Raw genomic sequence first — 24757 nt, 5'->3', positions numbered from 1 at the left:
ACCACATTCTGGCTTGATTTTATCTATCTATCTATCTATCTATCTATCTATCTATCTTTCTATCTATCTATCGGTATCTTGAGCCTCTTTCCATATTTCAGATACTGGTCATTTGTCAGAAATGCGGCTTCCCGACTCTCTCCCAGTCTGTCTCGTGTTCATCTTCTTCCCAACAAGGTGCTCCCTGGAGGTCGTCCCAGGACCCATTTGTGCTTTTTACAGAGCTGTGCCTCTGTGCTGGTGTCCAGGAAGACCTTGCCAAGCCCAAATCCCAACGGCATTCTCTCCTGTGTACACACACGCACATGCGCACACGTACGTTCTGCCGCTTTCCCTTTTCTGATTGAAGACGGGATGAGCCAGGCTTTGACTTCTGTTTCGAGGAGACAGGAGGAGGCTCTGTGATTTCCCCCTCGCGTCTGGGGCTCCGGCACGTGCACAGAGGGCGCCATGCCCCGCCCCGTGCGCGCGGGCAGACCACCGCTCCGCTCTGCAGAGGGTGTCGATCTCAGCAGACACCGTGTGGTTATTGAAACACTGACAGTTCCGGAAATCAGTGGAGACGTGCTGAGACTAAGTCAGGCGACCTCGGCAGCAATCAGATGCACTTTCTCTCGTCTGGAGCCCCGACTGGCGATGCTCCGGACTCGGCTGCGCGGACGTCTGTGCGATCCCTAAAGCGTCACCACACACAGAACAGGACACTGGAGGCCAGCCCCTGCTGTCCTGTCAAATACTGTCAGTGACCCCGAAAAAGGTGGCTTCCTCTTCTGTGTTGGGATAAAAACCAAAAAAGCAACTTTTCAGGAAAAAAAAATAATGTGCACTAAGCAAACATTTGATTCTACGAACCAGTGATTTTCACCCGGTGCGCCACAGGAGTTTGTAAAATGTGACCTCTCTGACTCTCAGTCGGGGGCCCTGACCTCTTTTCCTTCAGTTGTCAAAAAAAAAAAAGGCCAAATGCGAACACAACAATAGCCGTCTGGTGTGAACGAGTCAAAGTCATACCTACTATTTTTTTTGTTAGAGCAGCAAAAAATATATTTTTTGTTGTGCCGCAGAGCGTCAGTAAACAGTTTAGGTGGGCCATGAGATGAAAAAGGTTGAAAATCGCTGCTATTAACTAATAAAACTCAGTCAATATGTTTTTAAATATTTCAATAAAAAAGATTGAAGGGGGACTTTTATGCCTTTAATAGAACATGGCCCGGAGTCTTAATTTTTGTTTCAGTAGAATGAAAAGAGCAAACTTGATATGTAATTAAAAGATACATACATATTTCAGGCCCCCTGCAAACTGAGTCCTTCCGATTGGGAGACATTTGTGTTCCTGCAGGATCTTACCCCAGGGGGTTCTGTGCTGTCTGAGCTCCCCCCACCAGTCACCCACAAAGTCATATCTGTGTCTTGTACGTTTAGCGAATACGGGTTTCGGCGCCCCTCCCCACGACTGGGATGGTTCTAGATTCAGGGGACAAGGACTGAGACGGCTTTCGACCCCGCGGGGCTAACGGAGAGTGTCTTCATGATCTGCCCTGGTCCAGGGAGCCGTGTGGGGAGCTGGAGAGCTCACGGTCCACCCCCGGGGGGCCGGCCTCTGTCCACGGCACCAGAGGGGCCAGCCTCTGTCCACGGCACCAGAGGGGCCAGCCTCTGTCCACGGCACCGGGGGGCAGCCTCTGTCCACGGCACCAGAGGGGCCAGCCTCTGTCCACGGCACCAGACGGGCCAGCCTCTGTCCACGGCACCAGACGGGCCAGCCTCTGTCCACGGCACCAGACGGGCCAGCCTCTGCCCACCACCGGGGGGCCGGCCTCTGTCCACGGCACCAGAGGGGCCAGCCTCTGTCCACGGCACCAGAGGGGCCAGCCTCTGCCCACCACCGGGGGGCCAGCCTCTGTCCACGGCACCGGGGGGCCAGCCTCTGTCCACGGCACCAGAGGGGCCAGCCTCTGTCCACGGCACCGGGGGCCAGCCTCTGTCCACCACCAAGGGGCCTGCCTCTGTCCACGGCACCAAGGGGCCTGCCTCTGCCCACCACCAAGGGGCCTGCCTCTGTCCACAGCACCAGAGGGGCCAGCCTCTGTCCACGGCACCAGAGGGGCCAGCCTCTGTCCACGGCACCGGGGGCCAGCCTCTGTCCACGGCACCAGAGGGGCCAGCCTCTGTCCACGGCACCAGAGGGGCCAGCCTCTGTCCACGGCACCGGGGGCCAGCCTCTGTCCACGGCACCAGAGGGGCCAGCCTCTGTCCACGGCACCGGGGGCCAGCCTCTGTCCACGGCACCAGAGGGGCCAGCCTCTGTCCACGGCACCAAGGGGCCTGCCTCTGTCCACGGCACCAGAGGGGCCAGCCTCTGTCCACGGCACCAGAGGGGCCAGCCTCTGTCCACGGCACCAGAGGGGCCAGCCTCTGTCCACGGCACCGGGGGCCAGCCTCTGTCCACGGCACCAGAGGGGCCAGCCTCTGTCCACGGCACCAGAGGGGCCAGCCTCTATCCACGGCACCAGAGGGGCCAGCCTCTGTCCACGGCACCAGAGGGGCCAGCCTCTGTCCACGGCACCAGAGGGGCCAGCCTCTATCCACGGCACCGGGGGGCCAGCCTCTGTCCACGGCACGAGAGGGGCCAGACCAGTACAACCAGAAGTGCTGTTTGCTCTTTTTTGGCGAGAAAGCTAGAAAGATTCAGAGCCCCCCCAAATCCCATCCGGACAAAAACACATTTAGGAGAAGAATGAGCGAATGGTACGATGTGACACATGAAAGAACACGCTCATAAAAAATAAATGAGCACACATCTTGCCGACAACTCCGCACGGCCCCCATGGGGGCCAGAGCAATTTCTGACCCCGAAGTAATGTCTGGGGGGGGGGGGGCTGAGATCAGTCTCTGAGCAGGCTTGACTGCCTTCCCAGGAAACGGCCATGGACGAGGCACAACTAGGGGAAAATAAGACGACATTCATTTCAAAGACCCGGCCAAGTTGTACCCCACTGCATTGTTTAAAATTGTTTTTCTTTTTCCCCTCAAGCCTTCTTAATGCTTTTTAAATCTAATCTTGAAAACCCTACAAATCTTTTATCTTGTAATTCAAAAAGAGAAGAGGAGGAATGTGGGGTTCATTTCCATTCAACTAAGCCTCTGTGGTTGACTTACTGGTAGTGACACCAACTCTTTATTTTTTTCTTTTCAGTGAGAGGACAGATAGACAAGACTCCCGCCTGTGTCCTGACCAGAATCCACCCAACAACCCCCATCTGGGGAAGACGCTCTGCCCACCTGGGGCCGTGCTCGCAACCAAGCTATCTTTAGCACCTGAGGCAGAGGCTCCATAGCGCCGTCCTCAGCGCCCGGGGCCAATCTGCTCAAATCAGTGAGCCATGGCTGCGGGAGGAGAAGAGAGAGAGGGAGAGATGGTGAGGGGGGCGGGATACTTCCTTTTCTTGATATGCACGGGGAACTCTGCTTGCTGGTAGAAGTCCCTCCTCAAGACATGAGTAATTACAATAACGTCATAATGATGACAATTGTGATGCTCCCTTAAGATACAACTGCAACTGAGGGGCTCCCATGCCAGTGTCACAGTAAGGTAGGTATTTTGAAAATGTATCCACTGAAAGTACATTAAAGGTACTGGATACAAAAATTTTTCAGCCTTTAAAAGTATCACGCCTGACCAGGCGGTGGCGCAGTGGATAGGGCGTCAGACTGGGATGCCGAGGACCCAGGTTCGAGACCCCCAAGGTCGACAGCTTGAGCGCGGGCTCATCTGGCTTGAGCAAAAAGCTCACCAGCTTGGACCCAAGGTCGCTGGCTCAAGCAAGGGATCACTCGGTCTGCTGAAGGCCCGCAGTCAAGGCACATATGAGAAAGCAATCAATGAACAACTACGGTGTCGCAGTGAAAAACTGATGATTGATGCTTCCCATCTCTCCGTTCCTGTCTATCTGTCCTTGTCTGTCCCTCTCTCTGACTCACTCTCTGTCTCTGAAAAAAAAAAAAAAAGTATCACAAAGCCTGCAAGGAAATGAGGAATCCTTAGAGTCCCCAAAATCACATGAAATGAGGAAAGGTTATGCAGTTCGGAAGTTGGCTTTGTCCCGCTAGCATCTGTCGGTCGATCGCTGGTGACACTGAGCTCCCTCTGCAGAGTCCCCGGGGCTGAAGGAATGAGAAGCAAAGACTGAGACCTTCCCGCTGCTGGGAATGTAATTAGATGTCCTCGTGCAAAGTGAGAGCTCCAGAGAGGGTCCTCCTCTCAGCATAAGGGAGACTAGGTAGATAAAGTGATGGGTGGGTGAGCAGATAGATAGATACATGACAGATAGATAGATGATGAATAGATAGATGATAGGTAGGCAGATGATAAAGAGATAAGTAGTTGAATGGAGACAAGCAGAGGCATAGGTATAGATATAGGTAGATACAGATATAGGTATAGGTATAGATATTGATATGTAAAGATATTTAGAAGTCATAACCACCTGCCGTCTGTGTGGCCCAAACTGCCCCAAGCTGAAAATTCACTTAAGGAGGTAGATGCATCTAGTGTTCCAGGCACAGATGTCAAAAGTGAGCCCCTGGATGAACACCCGTCAAAGCAGACATGGAGAGCTGGTACCGGTGGAGTTCCAAGAACAGAAGTCCCAGAGCCACGCTCAGGAACGCCTCGGTTCCAGCGAGACCCTGGCAGTCCCGTCAGACCTCCCTGCAGGAGCCCAGAAAGTGAGAGGGAGTAAAACTGTGCATCGGTAGCAATGTGCTGCGTGAGTGATCTACTCTATATTTGAACAAAATAGCCAGGAGAGAAGCACTGTGAAGGGACATCCACGCTGTGGACACGTTCAAGTGGTCAGTTTGATGCAGATGAAGAGAGCTTAGGAAAGCAAGAGAGTACGAGGTTACCCAGAAGACGGCACAGATCACAAAACAGAACGTTCACAGATGAAAGGCAGGTGGAGAGGCGTGGAAGAAACAGCGGTCACGTGAGGGGGAGGAGAGGCGTGGAGGAGACGGCGGTCACGTGAGGGGGAGGAGAGGCGTGGAGGAGACAGCGGGCACGTGAGGGGGAGGAGAGGCGCGGAGGAGACGGCGGGCACGTGAGGGGGAGGAGAGGCGCGGAGGAGACGGCGGGCACGTGAGGGGGAGGAGAGGCGTGGAGGAGACGGCGGTCACGTGAGGGGGAGGAGAGGCGTGGAGGAGACGGCAGTCACGTGAGGGGGAGGAGAGGCGTGGAGGAGACGGCAGTCACGTGAGGGGGAGGAGAGGCGTGGAAGAAATAGCGGTCACGTGAGGGGGAGGAGAGGCGTGGAGGAGACGGCGGTCACGTGAGGGGGAGGAGACAGCGGTCACGTGAGGGGGAGGGGAGGCGTGGAGGAGACAGCGGTCACGTGAGGGGGAGGAGAGGCGTGGAAGAAATAGCGGTCACGTGAGGGGGAGGAGAGGCGTGGAGGAGACGGCGGTCACGTGAGGGGGAGGAGAGGCACGGAGGAGACGGCGGTCACGTGAGGGGGAGGAGAGGCGCGGAGGAGACGGCGGTCACGTCAGGGGGAGGAGAGGCGCGGAGGAGACGGCGGGCACGTGAGGGGGAGGAGAGGCGTGGAGGAGACGGCGGTCACGTGAGGGGGAGGAGACAGCGGTCACGTGAGGGGCAGGAGAGGCGTGGAGGAGACAGCGGTCACGTGAGGGGGAGGAGAGGCGTGGAGGAGACGGCGGTCACGTGAGGGGGAAGAGACGGCGGTCACGTGAGGGGCAGGAGAGGCGTGGAGGAGACAGCGGTCACTTGAGGGGGAGGAGAGGCGTGGAGGAGACGGCGGTCACGTCAGGGGGAGGAGAGGCGCGGAGGAGACGGCGGTCACGTCAGGGGGAGGAGAGGCGCGGAGGAGACGGCGGTCACGTCAGGGGGAGGAGAGGCGTGGAGGAGACGGCGGTCACGTCGGGGAGGAGAGGCGTGGAGGAGACAGCGTCACGTGAGGGGGAGGAGAGGCGTGGAGGAGACAGCGGTCACGTGAGGGGGAGGAGACAGCGGTCACGTGAGGGGGAGGGGAGGCGTGGAGGAGACAGCGGTCATGTGAGGGGGAGGAGAGGCGTGGAGGAGACGGCGGTCACGTGAGGGGGAGGAGACGGCGGTCACGTGAGGGGGAGGGGAGGCGTGGAGGAGACAGCGGTCACGTGAGGGGGAGGAGAGGCGTGGAGGACAGTCACGTGAGGGGGAGGAGAGAGAGAGCCTCGCAGGTCAGGGCCTGACCCTCAGCTTCAGGACTTCCCGGGTCACCACGCAGGGTTCGTAAAGGGAAATGCAGACAGATGATACTGTGCACTTTTAGAATGTTGGAGACAGCAAGGTGAGCCGCAAGGAGTGGCTGCTTGTGAGACGATGGAGGAAACGGACGTCAGAAGGTCTGGAGTCACTTCTTCACGGTGCTGATGGAGAAAATAGTAACAACGACGGACCCTGAGCTGCAAGCTCATTAATAATATCATGGAATTAAAGGAAAACAAAAAGTATTAAAAAAACAACAACTATGCCTGACCTGTGGTGGTGCAGTGGATAAAGCCATGACCTGGAATGCTGAGGTCGCCAGTTCAAAACCCTGGGCTTGCCTGGTCAAGGCACATAAGGGAGTTGATGCTTCCTGCTCCTCCCCTTTATCACTCTCTCTGTCTCTGTCTCTCTTTCCTAAAATGAATAAATGAATAAAAATTAAAAAACAACAACAAGGTATTTGGGATTTGGGGCATAGCTCGAGAGAGTGTTGTATCAGCCGCTGTTGCTGCAGAGCAAGGCCCCCCCCCCCCCCGACTGGTCACGGTCTGGTGGGTCCATGGAACCGCCACGTTGGACGAGAGGTCTGCACAGCTGTGGGGTAGCTCTGCCCCGGGCTCGGCTCGGCCGGCCGACTGGACAGGGGCCTCCTGTGTTTCCAGGGCAACGGTGTAGCTTCCCACAGTCAGGGCAGAAAGGCACGAGGCGAGCCCTGGGCCAGCATGGACGTCCGTCCGTGATCATACCTGCTCTGCTCGGACATCCTGGAGCCGAGTCATTCTCCCAGCCCGGCCCCTCCGTCCACAGCAAGAGGAGAAGGCACCGGCATTGGCTTAACAGAATCCAGCCACAGGCGGGTTGGGATGGCCCTCCCTCTGGGAGCACAGACAGAGTCCGTGTAGACCAGCCAGACGGGCAGCTATGTGTACAGCAGCCTCTGTGAGGGCAGGACGTGCCAGCGACCTGAACAGCCAGCAGGAGAAGCACGGACACACCGCCTAGTCGTGCGTGGGAAACTACACGGCCCTGAGAAACCAGCAGAGCACACGTCGTGCGGACGTGGGGGACTCGGAACAGACGCCGAGAAGCGGAGGAAGCACAGGAGACACTGTAGCAGATGCTTCCATCCCTGTACATTCAAAGGGGGCTGCGGACAGGCTCCTGCGGGGATGTGCGTGTCCACGGTCATTCTGGGAGAAGCAGGGGGCGGTGCACTTCAAATTCAGACGGGGGACGTCGCCCTGAGTGGAGGCTGGGTGGTGGAGAAAGCCACGCCTTCCTGTGTCCCGGGGAGATCGCTGTAGGGACCGTCCTCTCCTTCTTCATCCGAGTGACGCCACAGACACTCATTTGACTGTTTCCATGGTTACAGAGGTGGCTGGGTGCACATGTCACTGTGTGATCAACCCCAGTCAGGGGGATGCAGTGAGCGGTCAGGGAGCCTGCGTCCTCAGTTCCCGTGGAGAGACAGCAGGGAGGGACCCGTGAGCGGGATACCGCGCTGCCTCTCCCCAGGGACTGAGCCGGACGCTGGTTTCGTGTCACGGATGGGCGGGCTGACGGTCAGTGACATCAACTGGTCCGAGTCCAGCAGGGCTGGGCCGGGCTTTGAAGCAGGTCCGACCAACCACGGGATTCTGGTGTTGGGACCATCCGGCACTTCCTTAGTGCGCTGACCCGAGAATCGGCAATTTCAACACTTTTTTCCATTGTCTTTGCCGTTAGGTTGAAAATCTCTCAAGAGCCCCAGAGCAGGCAGGTCTTTTTCTTTAGCGTATTTCCTAAATTTTCATTAAAATAAATGTCTTCTACCTAAACAAATATATGAAACCGCCCCAGGGTTTCCCAAACCGAACACAACAAATAACTCAAAATACAAGATACAAAGCTTAAACTTAACCGCAAGTCTGCAAATAGTAACATGGACAGAATGATGGTGCATGGGGGCGGGGCAATACACTCATTCCCTTCTCTCTCTCTCTTTAAAATGTATTTATTTTATTTTTAAATGAATTGTATGGAGGTAACACTGGTTAACCTAATTGTATAGTTTTCTGGTGCCTGGTATTGAAACAGAGCTCTGGGCACCATATTGTGGGCTCACCCCTCCCAACCCCAAGTCAGGTCTTTGTCCTTCACCATCCGTCCCCCTCCCCCCTCCCCCTCCCCCAGGAAACCCCACTGTTGTTCACATCTATGAGCTTCTTTTCTGTCCTTTTTGGTCTTTCCCTCCCCCCTCCCCTGGCCCCCCATTGGCGGTCAGTGTGCTTCTAGGTGTGGGTCTGTCCATTCGACTCCACACAAGTGAAATGGAAATGAGCGCGAGGAGGACAAGACCCTCTCCTCTCTTGGTCACGCCGTCCAGGCCCGGGGGCGCTGCGTGGAGAGGAAGGGACCCCTGTCCCTGCAGGGGGACCGGGAAGAGAGGGCTCACTGATCTGGTTGAAAGGATAAAAGATTCTTGAGTTTGGGATCCTTGTGTGTGGTGTGTCTTCCTGATTTTTAGAACAACGTGGCACAAGTCACTGCCGTGGCGGACTCTGGTGACAGTTCCAGTGCCCTCAGGCCAGGACGTTGCAGTGAGGTGGTGCGGTGTAGGATTCTGGCACCAAGTCTGGCGGCCACGTCTTCATCCGTGGGACCCGCACGGGGGTGGTGGCCATGCATGTGACGTGATTTTGGGTGCGTGGGTGACACAGGTTTTCAACATCCTGTGTCACATTCCAACATCCTGCTCTGCCCAAAGCACTCGGACCAGCTTGGTGGGAGATGCTGGCCTCCACCAACCTGACCCGAAATCTCGATTACTTTTTGTTAACAAAGAAGGCATCATTTCCAAAGCTCTTTGCTACAATTAAGGTGATCATATAATTTATTGCCCAAATCAGGCTTCTTGGGATTGTGGAAGTGGGTGATTGATCATTTCATTTAGATCAGTGGTGGTCAACCTGGTCCCTACCGCCCACTAGGGGGCGCTCCAGCTTTCATGGTGGGTGGTAGCAGAGCAACCAAAGTATAAATAAAAAGATAGATTTAACTATAGTATGTTGTTTTATAAAGATTTATTCTTCCAAACTTAGTGAAAATCCGACATAACTAAGTACTTGGTAAGTAATTATTATTATATGCTTTAACTTGCTGTAACTCTGCTGTATAAATTTTATAAAGTAAAGTTACTTCCCTACTTTATAAATCACCATTACTGTGGAACCGGTGGGCGGTTAGAAAATTTTACTACTAACAGAGACACAAAAGTGGGCGGTAGGTATAAAAACTACCCCTGGGTTAGATCATAGCACTTCTGTGACCTGTGGCGTCCTGGTTAGAACTGACCTGTGGTCTCCTCTGCCCAGCTTCCGTTAGAGCATCAAGAAAGATTCACTGGATGCCTCGGGGGTCTGGCACCTTGGAGGGCACAGACCTTACCGGAGTTTCATTTTACTCAAGGTTCCTTGAGACCAATGTACTTTAATTAAGTCATTTAAGTTCTGGTGCGTGCTTTCATTAAAGAGTGTTAACAAAAAAGCTCAGAGGAGGGCGTGCTGGTGCGTGTGCGTGTTACACACCTTGAGCATGACGCCCGTCGTGCGGTATTCCGTCCCCGGTTGTCTGTCCAGCAGGAGCTCGCTGGTGTCTGTCCAAAGCAAGCCTAAACCGAATGCCCATCCGTGCCTGCACCCTCGGGAGCATGAACTCGGTTTGATTGTCCGCACGTGTGGACGGAGGACTCAGGCCGCCCGTGGAGCGCGCCCCGCCTCCCTGCGTCAGCGCGCGCAGTCGCGTTTCCCGTCTCGTGACCCGTCCCCGTCTTGTCTCTGCAGCCTCAGTGGCGTCCACCTGCAACGACCCAGGGATGCCTCCGAACGGCACCCGCTACGGTGACAGCAGAGAACCTGGGGACACCGTCACCTTCCAGTGCGACCCGGGCTACCAGCTGCAGGGACAGGCCAAGATCACGTGTGTGCAGCTGGACAGCCGGTTCTTCTGGAAGCCGGACCCGCCCACCTGCATCGGTATGTGTGCGCCCGGGGGCCCGGCGGTCTGTGCTTGGGGACGAGGGCTGGCTGTCGTCACGGTGGCTCTGCAGAAACACTCCTGCTGGGTGTCTTTGCTGCTCGCTGGTCTCTGAGCCAGTGTGGCAATGGAACTGTCAACCTTTAGCTGTATTTGATCAGGGAAATGAGGGAGGTCGCCTACTTAATACACAGAGATGGGCAGGTATCGGACACTTCCTCCCCTGAACGCATCTCGAAAGAAATGAGGCTGACCTGATGGCAGGATTGACAGCTGGTGTGAGACTTCCCTCTGAACAGCGAGGCGAGATGCCCTGCCAAGTACAGTTTGTAGAAAACAGTAATTCTGGGTAGACGCCCCTTCACTTAGTCCAGTGTTTTAACATCAATGCCTGTGTAGAGTATTTCATCTCGATTTTACCAAGAAACCCAACGACACTTGATTCTTCTAATGAATTGTCACAGTTCAATTTGTCCTTCTTTGAATCTGTTTGAAACATGGAGAAGCTAATTAATCCGAGAGAAGATGATGTGATAGTAAAGCCACAGGCACAGAGTTGACGGGCCTGTTGGCACCGGGCGACCTCGAGGGAAATGTGTGATCTGAAAGAGTCTTAATTGCCACGTATGTGGTGGTGGGCAGCCCCTCTGTGGGCCCCCAGAGCCCAGACGAGCAGCTCTGGGCTCCTTACACAGCACTGGCAGCATGGGGGGAGAGAGGGGGTGGGATAGCTCCGTGTGTTAGCCTGCACAGTCTCCTCAGAGACCGGCCTGTGTTTATTATTTATTATTTTTTTGTATTATTTCAAAGTGAGAGGCAGGGAGGCAGTCAGACAGACTCCCGCATGCGCCCAACCGGGATCCACCCAGCATGCCCACCAGGGGGCGATGCTCTGCCCATCTGGGGCGTCACTCTGTTGCAACCAGAGCCATTCTAGTGCCTGAGGCAGAGGCCACAGAGCCATCCTCAGCACCCAGGCCAACTTTGCTCCAATGGAGCCTTGGCTGCAGGAGGGGAAGAGAGAGACAGAGAGGAAGGAGAGGGGGAGGGGTGGAGAAGCAGATGGGCGCTTCTCCTGTGTGCCCTGGCTGGGAATCGAACCCGGGACTTCCACAACCAGGCAGAGCCCAACCCATGTTTATTAAAGGCTGCCTGTCCCTTTCCTCGTGTCTGTGAGCACGGCTGTGCACTCTGCTGGGCGGAGTCCTCAGGAGGCCTGGCAGGTTGCTGCTCCTTTTCTTAACGTGGAGCCACTGCTGACAAATGCCACCGTCCTGTCCCACCGCGGACCTGCTGTCCAGGAGGGAGGACGCCCTTCCACCCCCACTCTGCAGGCGGGCGAGTGCCGGCCCTGGACGGCGCAAACCACGCCGCTGACGCGGGATCTAGTCAGTCGTTCTCGGTTGACGGTGTGCACGGAACAGGAACATCTGACCGTCTTTTCGAGCAGTCTGCCATTTTGTTGGTTCATCTCTTTGGCTGGTTGCTAGGTAGTCGGTCCTCAGCCGAGGAAGTAGGTGACACGTCCCCCGTCCTGAGTACCAGCCACGAGGACTGACAACGTCCCTTGCCGGCAGTGGCTGGAGTGTCAGTGGTGTCGGCGAGCTGACTTGCCCGCGCACTTCTGCGTTGTCACAGAAAACGGGGTATTTGGGAATAAGTGACTGCTGTCCTTCCATTACCTTGTGAACATTTTCTCTCCCAGAGATGGGGCTCACACCTTCCGGAAGGAATGTGTCCACTCGGGGCACGAGCTGATCGTGGCTTCACGCTCACGTGTATTCTGTTTGGTTAATTCGAGACATTTATTTTGTTTTGTTTTGTTTTATTTTATTTAGGTGTTTTCTTATTTAATACACACATTTATGACCGAAGTTTTATAATCTACAGTTAAGAAAAAAAAAGAGGAGGAAAAAACCTGACATCTCTTTACCTAGAGGCAGTTACTGCTGGCGCAGACCAGCATTAGTGAGCCTCACGCTTATTTGATGGAGGTGCCACCTGTGTGCGCCCCATGTGAAGTAACCCCTGCTCGATGATCTTTGTAAGTGGCCCTTTCATGCCCACCGGTGCGCCCGAGCGCGTCCGTGTGAGCCTGTGTGCCCTGCCAGGGCGTGTGGGTGCCCGGGCAGTGGGGACGAGCCTCTGGGGGCACTGCCAGCCCCTTCTGTGTGCAGGTCCCGGCCTCTCTCTGCACGAGGGTCGCTGCAGCGAACGCTTCTGTGGCAAAGCATCTGCAAATTATTGATGAATCGTTTATCTCTGCAAACTGACTGTTTCTAGAACTTTAAAAATGTTTTCCAAAGGAGAAATCACTGCCTACACTGTTTCTTAATCTTTTAACTTACCGTGAGCAGAAAGCAATGTCTCCTCGGTGTGTCAACCGGCATTTTAAATCAGGAGTGAGGTTCAGCTGCGGCTAATTTCATGTTCTTCTTGGCCGTTTGGGTGTGTTCTTTCCTGTTGGCCTGCTCTCAGTTCTGTCTTGCCTTTTATTTATTTTTCATTTCTTCATTTTTTCCATTGATTTGAGAGAGAGAGGAAGGGAGGAAAGAGAGGGGAGAAGAGAGAGAGAAGCATTACTTCGTTCCACTTAGTTCCATTTAGCTGGCTACTCACAGATTGCTTCTCCCAGGTGCCCTGACCCAGGGTTGAACCCGCAACCTCTGGTGTGTGGGGTCGACGCCTTACCCACTGAGCTACCCGGCCAGGGCTGCGTTCTTTTCTGTGGTTAGTGCATTTCCCTCCTATTTGCTGTTCTTTCTCTCCCTCCCTTTTATGAAATCTCCTAACCTCTCGTCTCTGTGCGTGACCCACGTTCCCACCAGCTTGTCATCTGCGAACGTGTCCCCTCGTTTGTCTGGATTCCCCAGTTCCATTCCTGCCCAGGAGTCACCACCATGGACACACCACCTTTTGGCATTTCCAGTTCAGCCTTAGTGGACGGGTTTTCCGGACCGGAGGGCACTCGCCTGTCCGGAGGGTCTCCTCGTCCTGAGAAAAGTGTCCCCAGAAAGTCTCCCCACCTTCTGTTTCCTCCAGGGCCCGCGAGCCCCTTTCTCCACGTCGGGATGTGAAGGACGTCTGACGGGCAGACACGCACTCACGCCGGCAGGAGGTCACTGGGGGCAGCGTCCTGCTCTGATGGACAGACAGGGTGGCAGTTCCAGGCTCTTTGTCTCGTGGGATGGTTTAACATCTGACCTGTTAGGGCAGAAACATAGCTGTGCTTCAGCAAAGTCTTCCCCAGACCGGGGTGGGTGAGGGGCTCACAGCACACGGGGGGGGGACCCTAACGTTTAGAACCAGCGGTGGTGGATGCTGCACACGGGGCGGGGGACCCTAACATTTAGAATCAGCAGTGGTGGATGCTGCACACGGGGAGGGGGACCCTAACATTTAGAACCAGAGGTGGTGGATGCTGCACATGGGGGGACCCTAACCTTTAGAACCAGCGGTGGTGGATGCTGCACACGGGGGGGGGGACCCTAACATTTAGAACCAGCGGTGGTGGATGCTGCACATGGGGGGTCCCTAACCTTTAGAACCAGCAGTGGTGGATGCTGCACACGGGGAGGGGGACCCTAACCTTTAGAACCAGCGGTGGTGGATGCTGCGCACAGGGGGGGGGGACCCTAACCTTTAGAACCAGTGGTGGTGGATGCTGCACACGGGAGGGGGACCCTAACATTTAGAACCAGAGGTGGTGGATGCTGCACACGGGGGGGGACCCTAACCTTTAGAACCATTGGTGGTGGATGCTGCACACGGGGGGGGGGGACCCTAACCTTTAGAACCAGCAGTGGTGGATGCTGCACACGGGGGGGGGACCCTAACCTTTAGAACCAGCAGTGGTGGATGCTGCACACGGGGGGGGGGGACCCTAACCTTTAGAACCAGCAGTGGTGGATGCTGCACACGGGGGGGGGACCCTAACATTTAGAACCAGCAGTGGTGGATGCTGCACACGGGGGGGGGACCCTAACATTTAGAACCAGAGGTGGTGGATGCTGCACACGGGGGGGAGGGGGACCCTAACATTTAGAACCAGAGGTGGTGGATGCTGCACATGGGGGGGGACCCTAACGTTTAGAACCAGAGGTGGTGGATGCTGCACACAGGGGGGGACCCTAACCTTTAGAACCAGTGGTGGTGGATGCTGCACACGGGAGGGGGACCCTAACCTTTAGAACCAGAGGTGGTGGATGCTGCACACGGGGGGACCCTAACCTTTAGAACCATTGGTGGTGGATGCTGCACACGGGGGGGGACCCTAACCTTTAGAACCAGCGGTGGTGGATGCTGCACACGGGGGGGGGACCCTAACATTTAGAACCAGCGGTGGTGGATGCTGCACACGGGGGGGAGGGGGACCCTAACATTTAGAACCAGAGGTGGTGGATGCTGCACATGGGGGGGGACCCTAACGTTTAGAACCAGAGGTGGTGGATGCTGCACACGGGGGGGGACCCTAACATTTAGAACCAGCGGTGGCGAATGCTCCACACGGGGGGAGGAGACCCTAACATTTAGAACCAGCGGTGGCGAATGCTCCACACGGGGGGAGGAGACCCTAACATTTAGAACCAGCGGTGGTGGATGCTCCACATGGGGGGAGGGGACCCTAACGTTTAGAACCAGCAGTGGTGGATGCTGCACACAGGGAGGGGGGACCCTAACGTTTAGAACCAGAGGTGGTGGGTGCTGCACATGGGGGGGACTCTAACATTTAGAACCAGAGGTGGGGGATGCTGCACACGAGGGGGGACCCTAACCTTTAGAACCAGCGGTGGTGGATGCTGCACACGGGGGGACTCTAACCTTTAGAACCAGCGGTGGTGGATGGATACCAGTTTGTGGATCCCATTGCTATGTCTTTTCCCGGTGGAGAATTTTTAAGACATTTTGAGTTGCATTTGGTAACTAAATTCTCATGTTTCCCAGAATAATTTGCAAGCGCTGTAATTAAAGCCTAATGAGGCTCAAATGAAGAGGACTGGATCCAAAGAGGGAGCAGACCCAGCCAGACAGTGCTGCTTAATTCCACTTGACACCTGTCTCTAACTCACTGAGCACTGCCCCCTGGGAGTGGACCCACGGACACGGCCCCTTTGTTTCTTTGAAACCAGTGTTTGAGTCTCCTTCCCGAACGCCGCCTGCTGGGGGCACCCCACAGCCCGTGCCCCGAAATGCCATGTTTGACCTTTCACAACCCGTGCGGACCAGCATCCGCCCCGGTGCTTAGGGACCCCCTCTCTCCCGCTCAGCCGGTGCTTAGGGACCCCCTCTCTCCCACTCAGCCCTGCCCCGCACCTGTGTGGGCTCCTTACGCCCCACCTCCGCCGAGGGCCCGGACTCTGTCCTCTGTCCTGGGAGAGTCCGTGCAGTGGTTTTCAACCGTTTCAGTGAAAATAGAAGCGTTATTTCTGGGGCCACTCAGGCGGAACTCACCCTCAGTGAAAGCTAATTTGACTAAGATCATTGGGTCCGTAATCTCCATACATCGTGGTGGTCACACCCTTTCCACAGACCGGCGCGGAGTTTCTGGTGGCCCCGTCTGTGCACAGCGGTAGAAAAACCCTGGGCTCCGTTCTTTCCACGCGGTTTGTTCAAGTGAAACGTCAGCCTCAGACGACTGCAGAACGAGCACCTCCATCTTATTTGCACGGAAGTCGCTTGTGTGTGTGTGTGTGTGTGTGTGTGTGTGTGTGTGTGTGTGTAGGGAGAAAACAGTCACCTGTCAGAGTGTTTCCTGCCCTGCTAACACATTTTCCAAGTGAATATGTGACCGAGGGTGTGAAATGAGAAGCAGGTCAGAGGGAATACAGGGGTTTGATCTGGGTGATTTTCAAAAACAGCCTGGTGAGGAACCGCAGTATTTGACGCAGGGAGTTCGGCAAGCCCGGCGTGTTCACGCGGGGTCCAGGGTCGGGCCCAGGGCGTGTCTTCCCCGGAAGCTGGTAGCGGCCATCACCTCCCACCTCACAGAACTCTCGCCTAAGAGATGAAATGGTCTTCAGCATTTCCAGGTGCAAGGAGAAAAGGCGGCTTGCTTGCCTCTCAGTAACGACCTGCCTGCTTCCCGCCTTACGGGTGTAAATGTGAACGCAGGTCATTAAAATGTCATGACTGGAACAACACCACATTTACTGGGGTCACCGACCATGAGTGCTGCTTTCTGGTAGCAATGCGGGTGGGGACAGTCAGGTTCACAGAGAACAAGCAACACAGTAACTAATACACGACGACACAGGAACAGGCTGCCTCTCGCAGCTGTCAGCGACTGGCACCCGCTGGGGAGCTCGGGGAGCGTCCTGGTCCTTGGTCGTGGTTCCGCTCAGCCCCCGCGAGGCAGCACACGGTGAGACGTCCCTGACACTCGTGTGGGCTCCTCACAGTGAAATGCAGGGAAGCCAGCCCTACGTTCAGCAGAGGCCTGAGAAGGACAGGGGCGCACACGGACCTGTTTATTCACCAAATGTCTCTGGGATACTTGTAACCATCACCGTTGTGCCGGCATCAGGTGTGGGGTGAGCAGACGTGGGCGACTGCGTAGCCGGGAAGCTCGCTTTCCAGAATACGTGAGCAGTGGTGTGACGTCCTGAACCGTAAGAGACCCCCAGAGAACTCCCAAGACCAGGAGGTCGAGTCTGTGGGGACTGGGGTTCCTGTCCAGGTGTTAGCATTTGTGTCCGTGCAGTGTGCGTGGCCAGAGCTGGGCAGTTAAGGTCATCTTCCCAGTTTAACCGAGTCACGTTGCAAAGTATAGGCAACCCTCCCTATCAACGGTGGGGCAGTATATAAAATTGGTTAACAATCGCTTGGAAAAATATAGAGACTCCCTGGGCCTTAAAATTTCACCTGGATAATTGTTTAATAACTCGACACGTTGCCGCTGATGAATCCTGGGATGTCTCATTTCACACTGACCGGCATTCTTCTCTCTGCCCACCCTCCCCCGGACAGCTGCCTGTGGAGGGGACCTCACCGGCCCCGTGGGGGTGATTCTGTCCCCCAACTACCCCCAGCCGTACCCCCCTGGGAAGGAGTGTGACTGGCATTCTTCTCTCTCCCCACCCTCCCCCGGACAGCTGCCTGTGGAGGGGACCTCACCGGCCCCGTGGGGGTGATTCTGTCCCCCAACTACCCCCAGCCGTACCCCCCTGGGAAGGAGTGTGACTGGCATTCTTCTCTCTGCCCACCCTCCCCCGGACAGCTGCCTGTGGAGGGGACCTCACCGGCCCCGTGGGGGTGATTCTGTCCCCCAACTACCCCCAGCCGTACCCCCCTGGGAAGGAGTGTGACTGGCATTCTTCTCTCTGCCCACCCTCCCCCGGACAGCTGCCTGTGGAGGGGACCTCACCGGCCCCGTGGGGGTGATTCTGTCCCCCAACTACCCCCAGCCGTACCCCCCTGGGAAGGAGTGTGAGTGGCATTCTTCTCTCTGCCCACCCTCCCCCGGACAGCTGCCTGTGGAGGGGACCTCCCCGGCCCCGTGGGGGTGATTCTGTCCCCCAACTACCCCCAGCCGTACCCCCCTGGGAAGGAGTGTGACTGGCATTCTTCTCTCTGCCCACCCTCCCCCGGACAGCTGCCTGTGGAGGGGACCTCACCGGCCCCGTGGGGGTGATTCTGTCCCCCAACTACCCCCAGCCGTACCCCCCTGGGAAGGAGTGTGACTGGCATTCTTCTCTCTGCCCACCCTCCCCCGGACAGCTGCCTGTGGAGGGGACCTCACCGGCCCCGTGGGGGTGATTCTGTCCCCCAACTACCCCCAGCCGTACCCCCCTGGGAAGGAGTGTGACTGGCATTCTTCTCTCTCCCCACCCTCCCCCGGACAGCTGCCTGTGGAGGGGACCTCACCGGCCCCGTGGGGGTGATTCTGTCCCCCAACTACCCCCAGCCGTACCCCCCTGGGAAGGAGTGTGACTGGCATTCTTCTCTCTGCCCACCCTCCCCCGGACAGCTGCCTGTGGAGGGGACCTCACCGGCCCCGTGGGGGTGATTCTGTCCCCCAACTACCCCCAGCCGTACCCCCCTGGGAAGGAGTGTGACTGGAGAATCAAGGTGAACTCGGACTTCGTCATCGCCCTGATATTCAAAAGGTACCGTCTCCCGTCGAGCACCTCCGTTTCGTGGGACCGCACCTGTCAGACCGAAAAGTACCTCAGGGCTCCCTCACAGGGTCCCTCACTCCACTCCGCGCCAAGCCGGGCTCTCCTGTCCGAGGGAGGGGGCGCTGGGCCGCGAGCAGCCTGGCGGAGGCACCAGGACTCGGGGCGCATTCTGCTGGTGGTGTCAGGACACACGTGACGAGGCCACGATGACCGCTACATACGGTCTTCACACGTGTGTTCCACACGAGAAGGTTCGATTCACAGAGTATCCAAGAAAAGTAAAAAAGATAGGCTTCCTGCAGTTTCTCATCAGCCTCTGTCTCTGTAAATGTGCGCTAGCTCTTTCATTTCCACAGCACATCCCGTTCGACTCCCAGGACAGCCCTGTTAGCCCTCCGACAAGGGAAGCTCCCCCAATGCGGTTGCTGTCAAGTCTGAGTGATGTGACATTTGGCCCATCTAGCTGAGCCAGGGGAACCAGTGACATTTTTAAAGGAAAACAAACAAGAAGTATTCTCATTAATACCTGAGAAAACTCAGGGCTGCTAACAGTAACGTTTCCAAGACTAAAAACAGTCCCCTAAACACTACATAGCGCTGATAACTCACCCTCCTGAGCCCCGTTCTTTTGAACCTCGTTTCATTAGCAAGTTCGCGGGTGCAGAGGAGGGGCGTTCTGTCCATGTTGCTGGGGTCATAGTATTTTGCAGCACAGAAATCACACCACGTTGAACATGACAGTCTTGTACACTATTCACAGCTTTCGCTACAATTGGAAGCTGTTACAGTTACTCCCATTTTGATGTTTTAGTTATATTTAACTTTCGGATTGTTCTCCTTGAGAATTACACAACAGCCCAGTCCTGGAGGCGGGGGGCGGGGTGAGCCACGTCCCAGTCCTGGAGGTGGGAGGCGGGGGGCGGGGTGAGCCACGTCCCAGTCCTGGAGGTGGGAGGCGGGGGGCGGGGTGAGCCATGTCCCAGTCTGGGGGGGGGGGAGGCGGGGGGCGGGGTGAGCCACGTCCCAGTCCGGGAGGCGGGGGGCAGGAGGCGGGGTGAGCCACGTCCCAGTCCGGGAGGCGGGGGGCGGGGTGAGCCATGTCGCCCTTCTCTCTCTGCAGCTTCAACATGGAGCCCAGCTACGACTTCCTGCACATCTACGAGGGCCACGACTCCAACAGCCCCCTGATCGGGAGCTTCCAGGGCTCCCAAGCCCCCGAGCGCATCGAGAGCAGCGGGAACAGCCTCTACCTGGCCTTCCGGAGCGACGCCTCCGTGGGCTTGTCGGGCTTCGCCATCGAGTTTAAAGGTACCGGGGTCGGCGTGGAGGGCACTCGTATCAGGGTCGTTTGCCTTGTATGCATTTCTTTAGGCGTTCTTGTCCATCTGTCTGATACATAAAATGCTCACACCTCCGGGTCGGTCCTGTTCGGGGAAGGGTGTCTGGTCACTCAGGTGGAGAAGGCGTTTCAGACACATTGCCACTTTCGCTGAAAGAGGAGAAAAAAATGAGGAAAAGTTCTCCCAAACTCATCTTCACTTCAAAATAAATTGCGATCTATGCACGGAAGAATTTGATGACATTTAAGAATGACCTTGAGATGCGTATTCATAGCTTCTAACTTGTTTCTTCGGGATGGCTACACTGAAGTGCTTCAGAGCAGCTTGGTTCTACCTGTTCTTCCGGGTGGAACGGTGCTGGCGCGGGCTGGACGAGGAGCGCGGACCCCCGCACAGCTGACCCCTGCGGCCCCCACTGCAGGGTCTCCTGCTCCGTTGGGGACCCAGTGAGCCCTGTCACCTGCATCCAGACCAGTACAAACAAAATCACCCTAGCCAAGCATTCTGCTGCTGGGCCCATAAAACAAATATGTTTTTCAAATCTGTTTCTCAAGTGAACAAAGAAAATGCAAAATAGATTGTAAAGAATCAGAGAAAAGGACTTCACTGGATATTGTTGCACCGTATGGAGTACTTTGTAAAAAAGTAACAGAACTTTGGACTTGTACTTAAACTCTTGAGTTAGTTATTCATTATTACTCTTAGAACAAAATAGGCTGTTTCTCTTAACTCTTCAGTGGACTTGTATTTAGTTTTATATGGTTTCAAGTAGAAAATGAATCTGTTTCTCCCAGAACAGCAAACTCTACAACTTCACGAAATGTACAATAAAAAGTGTAGACACGTCGGCACTCAGAGGAGTCCCTGTGCTGCAGGATGGGATCTGCTCACGTGTGTGAGTCATTAACAAGAGCACTCGTTAGCGTGTGATGTGTCGCCAGGCAGTTTCTGTGTTAGCAAGAACTCCCTGAAGGGCGTTCCACCACCATGGAGCCCGTTCAATACTGAGGAACAAGAAAAAACACGCTTAGTTGGAACATAAGAATGCATCTTCCTCATGGCCCGCTTGGCCACCCCGCGTCTCCGGGGGCCTTCTGGAGGACGTGGGTCAGTGGGGAAATGGGGAGTAAAGACAGTGAGACAGACCCTCTCCATGTCTCCATTTTCCCTCTTCTTCTCTGTACAACTCACCTATTCCTTGGAGGGTGCCATGGCGTAAGGGTATCAGCTCGCTGCCGCCACTGCCCAGGGCACCTTCTCCCCAGTGCCACGCTGCAGAGTGACCAGCTGGCCAGAGGTGGACAGTCAACGAGGAGCATGTGAACAGTCAGCGTGGTCAACGTGGATCACAGCCAGGACATAAAGTCCTGCGTTCCTTACACTCCCCAGGACGCTGCTGCGTACGGTAGCACGTGCTCTTCCTCAACCAGAGAAGGAGTCGAGTGGGTAAGCTTTCTGCGGGAGAAAAGACTGTCAAACCCAGAGGAAAAGAACTGAAACATTTATTATCTCCTCAAGTTATGCTTCAGCCTATATTGGTATTACTTACCCCATTCTCAGACGTGTGTGCGCGCACATGCGCGCACACACACACACGCATGTCTGTGCACCTCGTAGTGTTTCTGTAACTCTAACTCAATGAACAGGAGAGTCTCGGATAACTTGTGTCGATCGTGGGGAGATCTTTGAGGTTCGCCTCCACCGGCTTCCGACAGGAAAGGCACTCTGGGACGGAGTGAGGGACGTCTGATGCTCAGAAACAGAACGCAGCTCCCATGACGAAATTATGGATGGCGCCAAGTCCTGGGAGTCCTTCCACGGAGAGGTATCGGCGGAGGTCTGCTGAACGAGGACGCTTAAAATATTAAGCCTGCCAAAAGGGAACTGGATTTAACTGCCCGGTGACAGGACAGAGCACAGAGACCGTCTGGGCTGATCCCTGGGAACGTGCGTGTGGAGTGAGTGCCGTCTCTGCGGCCAGGTCTCTGCGGGGAGTGCTCTGGCAGCTGTCTCTCACCTGAAGCTCCTGGCGCTCCAGTTCAACGTGGGCGAGATCCGTGGTTTCCCGCGAGGCGCAGGGCAGGGCGGAATTTCACGCAGCAGGCGGTGCGTGCTGGAGCCTGCCGGCTCCGGAGCCACCGAGCAGCTGTCACAATGACAATGGCTTCGTCGAGTACTTAGCACAGCCCGGGTGCAGGGCCTGGCGCGTGGGGACTAGTAACTGCTTCACCTGTGGAGTCTGACGTTCACATGAGCCGGGGCGGGCGGCGGTGGAAGTCAGGACCTCCTCCTGATACCTCTTCAGGGCACAGACGATTGCTAGTGAAAGAAAATTCTTTACACACGGGAGTGCGACCAGACTCCTCCTCCGGAGAAGGCAGGAGGCACTGAAATCACAGTCGTGAAAGTCAGAAATGAACTTTAGTTTTGCCATAATCAATCAATGTCTTTGATTCAGCATTAAACTCTATAGTAAAAAAAAAAAAAAGGGAGGGGTAGATATATAAAAATAGAATGCTGCATTTTATTTTCCAAAATGAGAGGAATTCAATGACAGTTCTATAGTAAAATGTAGTTTGAAAAATAAGAAATATAATTTTATGAAGTGTTCCTATTGTGTTGATACCTACTTATTCATATAATTCATAACTCGACCATTTCTAGTAGATGTGATTATTAACTTGATTGCTAATTAACAACCTGCCCATTCTTCCATAGAGAAGTTTCTTGAGCAGCTCTCACATGACGGGCCCTTTCCGAGGCTCTAAAAAAAAGTGACCAGACAGCCCAACAGACCAGAAGCTGGTTCCCCACACTCACAGAGCCCCTGTCCTCCTCCTCCCCAGAGAAGCCCCGGGAAGCCTGTTTCGACCCCGGGAACATCATGAACGGGACGAGGATCGGGACCGACTTCAAACTGGGCTCCACCGTGACGTACCAGTGCGACCCTGGCTATAAGATCGTGGACCCCTCGTCCATCACGTGTGTGATCGGCGCGGACGGGAAGCCGGCCTGGAGCCACGCCTTGCCCTCCTGCAGCGGTACGTGTGCATGGACACGGTGCCCGTCACCGCGGGCCAGCCTGCGGGACTCGAACTCCCGCTGCTGAGCAGCCCGGCCCCTGGCACCGTGTCCTCCACCCTGAACTCCCGCTGCTGAGCAGCCCTGCCCCCGGCACCGTGTCCTCCACCCGCTGCTGAGCAGCCCCTGCCCCCGGCACCGTGTCCTCCACCCTGAACTCCCGCTGCTGAGCAGCCCCGCCCCCGGCACCGTGTCCTCCACCCTGAACTCCCGCTGCTGAGCAGCCCCGCCCCCGGCACCGTGTCCTCCACCCTGAACTCCCGCTGCTGAGCAGCCCCGCCCCCTGCTGAGCAGCCCCGCCCCCGGCACTGTGTCCTCCACCCTGAACTCCCGCTGCTGAACAGCCCCGCCCCCGGCACTGTGTCCTCCACCCTGAACTCCCGCTGCTGAGCAGCCCTGCCCACTGCTGAGCAGCCCCGCCCCCGGCACCGTGTCCTCCACCCTGAACTCCCGCTGCTGAGCAGCCCCGCCCCCGGCACCGTGTCCTCCACCCTGAACTCCCGCTGCTGAGCAGCCCCGCCCCCGGCACTGTGTCCTCCAGCCTGAACTCCCGCTGCTGAGCAGCCCCGCCCCCGGCACCGTGTCCTCCACCCTGAACTCCCACTGCTGAGCAGCCCCGACACCGTGTCCTCCACCCTGAACTCCCGCTGCTGAGCAGCCCCGCCCTCAGCACTGTGTCCTCCACCCTGAACTCCCACTGCTGAGCAGCCCGCCCCGGGCACTGTGTCCTCCAGCCTGTGGTTGGGTTGCTCGCAGAGCCTGGGGGGACACGCATGTGACATTCCTCCACCATCGCCTGAGCCAGGGTCTGAGCCACCCCCCCGGGTCTCTGGAGGGGGTGACTTTCTCTCACTTTGATACTTTGGTATTTTTAATGCTGTTGTGTGTGCTCTCGGCCTGAGCTACGTAAGAGGTGCCAGTTAACCACACCAGGAGTGTCCCCCTCTCTGTCTCCCTCCCTCTCTCCACTATAGACATTAAATATGCAGAGGTGCTATATGTACCACATAACACTAAAATTAATGTTTTAATTAAACAGCAATGGTTTGTAATCCCTTATATAGAAATTAAGTTCATAAAATCCCCTATTGAAAGGTCCACCTTTGGGAACAGACAAAGCTCACCTCCAGTGACGGGCATGCCGGGTGGACCCGGTCAGGGCGCATACAGGGGTCTGCCTCAGGGTCTCCCTCCTCTCACCTCAACAATCCACGCGTGGGTCACATTGACTAGAGTTCATATGAACTGCATCTCATAGGAATTATATAAATTGTATTTAAAATGCAAATACCCTTCATGAATACCCCAATAATCTCATAGATTTGCAAGGGCCTAAGAAATAGAATTCACCCAAATTAGTAAAAAGGAACCTCAAACTTCCGTTTCTCTATTTATTACTGTTATTTCTTACTGCGGGAGTATTGACCATCACATTTTATGTACGTAAATTACTCTCCTGTAAACACATGTACACACAGGGACAGACACACTTCTTGTCTGTGTAAATCGATGTGAAATCTGTGTGTAGCACATACAAATGCAGACATGTAAAGGCTGTGTACATCGATAGAAGTAGATTGATAGAGACTCTGAATCTTTTCAGCCAGCCAGGGGGCGTCCCTTCTGCCTGTGAGTCATGGCTGGGAAGGGGCTGGTGCTCCAGCACCTTCTGTCGATCTGGTTGGGGAGAAACTCCAAGTAGCCACGAACTCACGCTGTCTTGTGAACTGCGCTGGGGGCTGATCTCACACACACACCTTAGCCCTCCCCTTCTAGGTTCCTCGTCACAGATGAGAGGGACAGTGCAACACACCGCTCACACTCACACACAGACACCACCGTCATCTGTAATCAACACCCCACACCGCTTACACTCACACACAGACACCACCCATCCGTCTGTAATCAACACCCCACACCGCTCACACTTACACACA

The 24757-nt window shown here is 55.7% G+C and overlaps 1 protein-coding gene across 1 annotated transcript in view; it reads left to right on the top strand.

Moving 5' to 3' along the window:
• CSMD1 (CUB and Sushi multiple domains 1) overlaps window positions 1–24757 on the top strand; it is a 1728861-nt gene that overhangs the window by 1457813 nt on the left and 246291 nt on the right. The window contains exons 27-30 of the mRNA XM_066382147.1: window positions 10090–10281; window positions 18249–18387; window positions 19520–19707; window positions 22586–22780. Of these exons, the coding sequence (XP_066238244.1) occupies window positions 10090–10281; window positions 18249–18387; window positions 19520–19707; window positions 22586–22780 (714 nt within the window). The remainder of the gene's footprint in view (window positions 1–10089; window positions 10282–18248; window positions 18388–19519; window positions 19708–22585; window positions 22781–24757) is intronic.

This window comes from Saccopteryx leptura, chromosome 4 (genome assembly GCF_036850995.1).
Source record: "Saccopteryx leptura isolate mSacLep1 chromosome 4, mSacLep1_pri_phased_curated, whole genome shotgun sequence".
Classification (NCBI taxonomy): Eukaryota; Metazoa; Chordata; class Mammalia; order Chiroptera; family Emballonuridae; genus Saccopteryx; species Saccopteryx leptura.
Note: the sequence above shows the minus strand (reverse complement) of the source record. Positions and strands in the feature narration are given on the sequence as shown.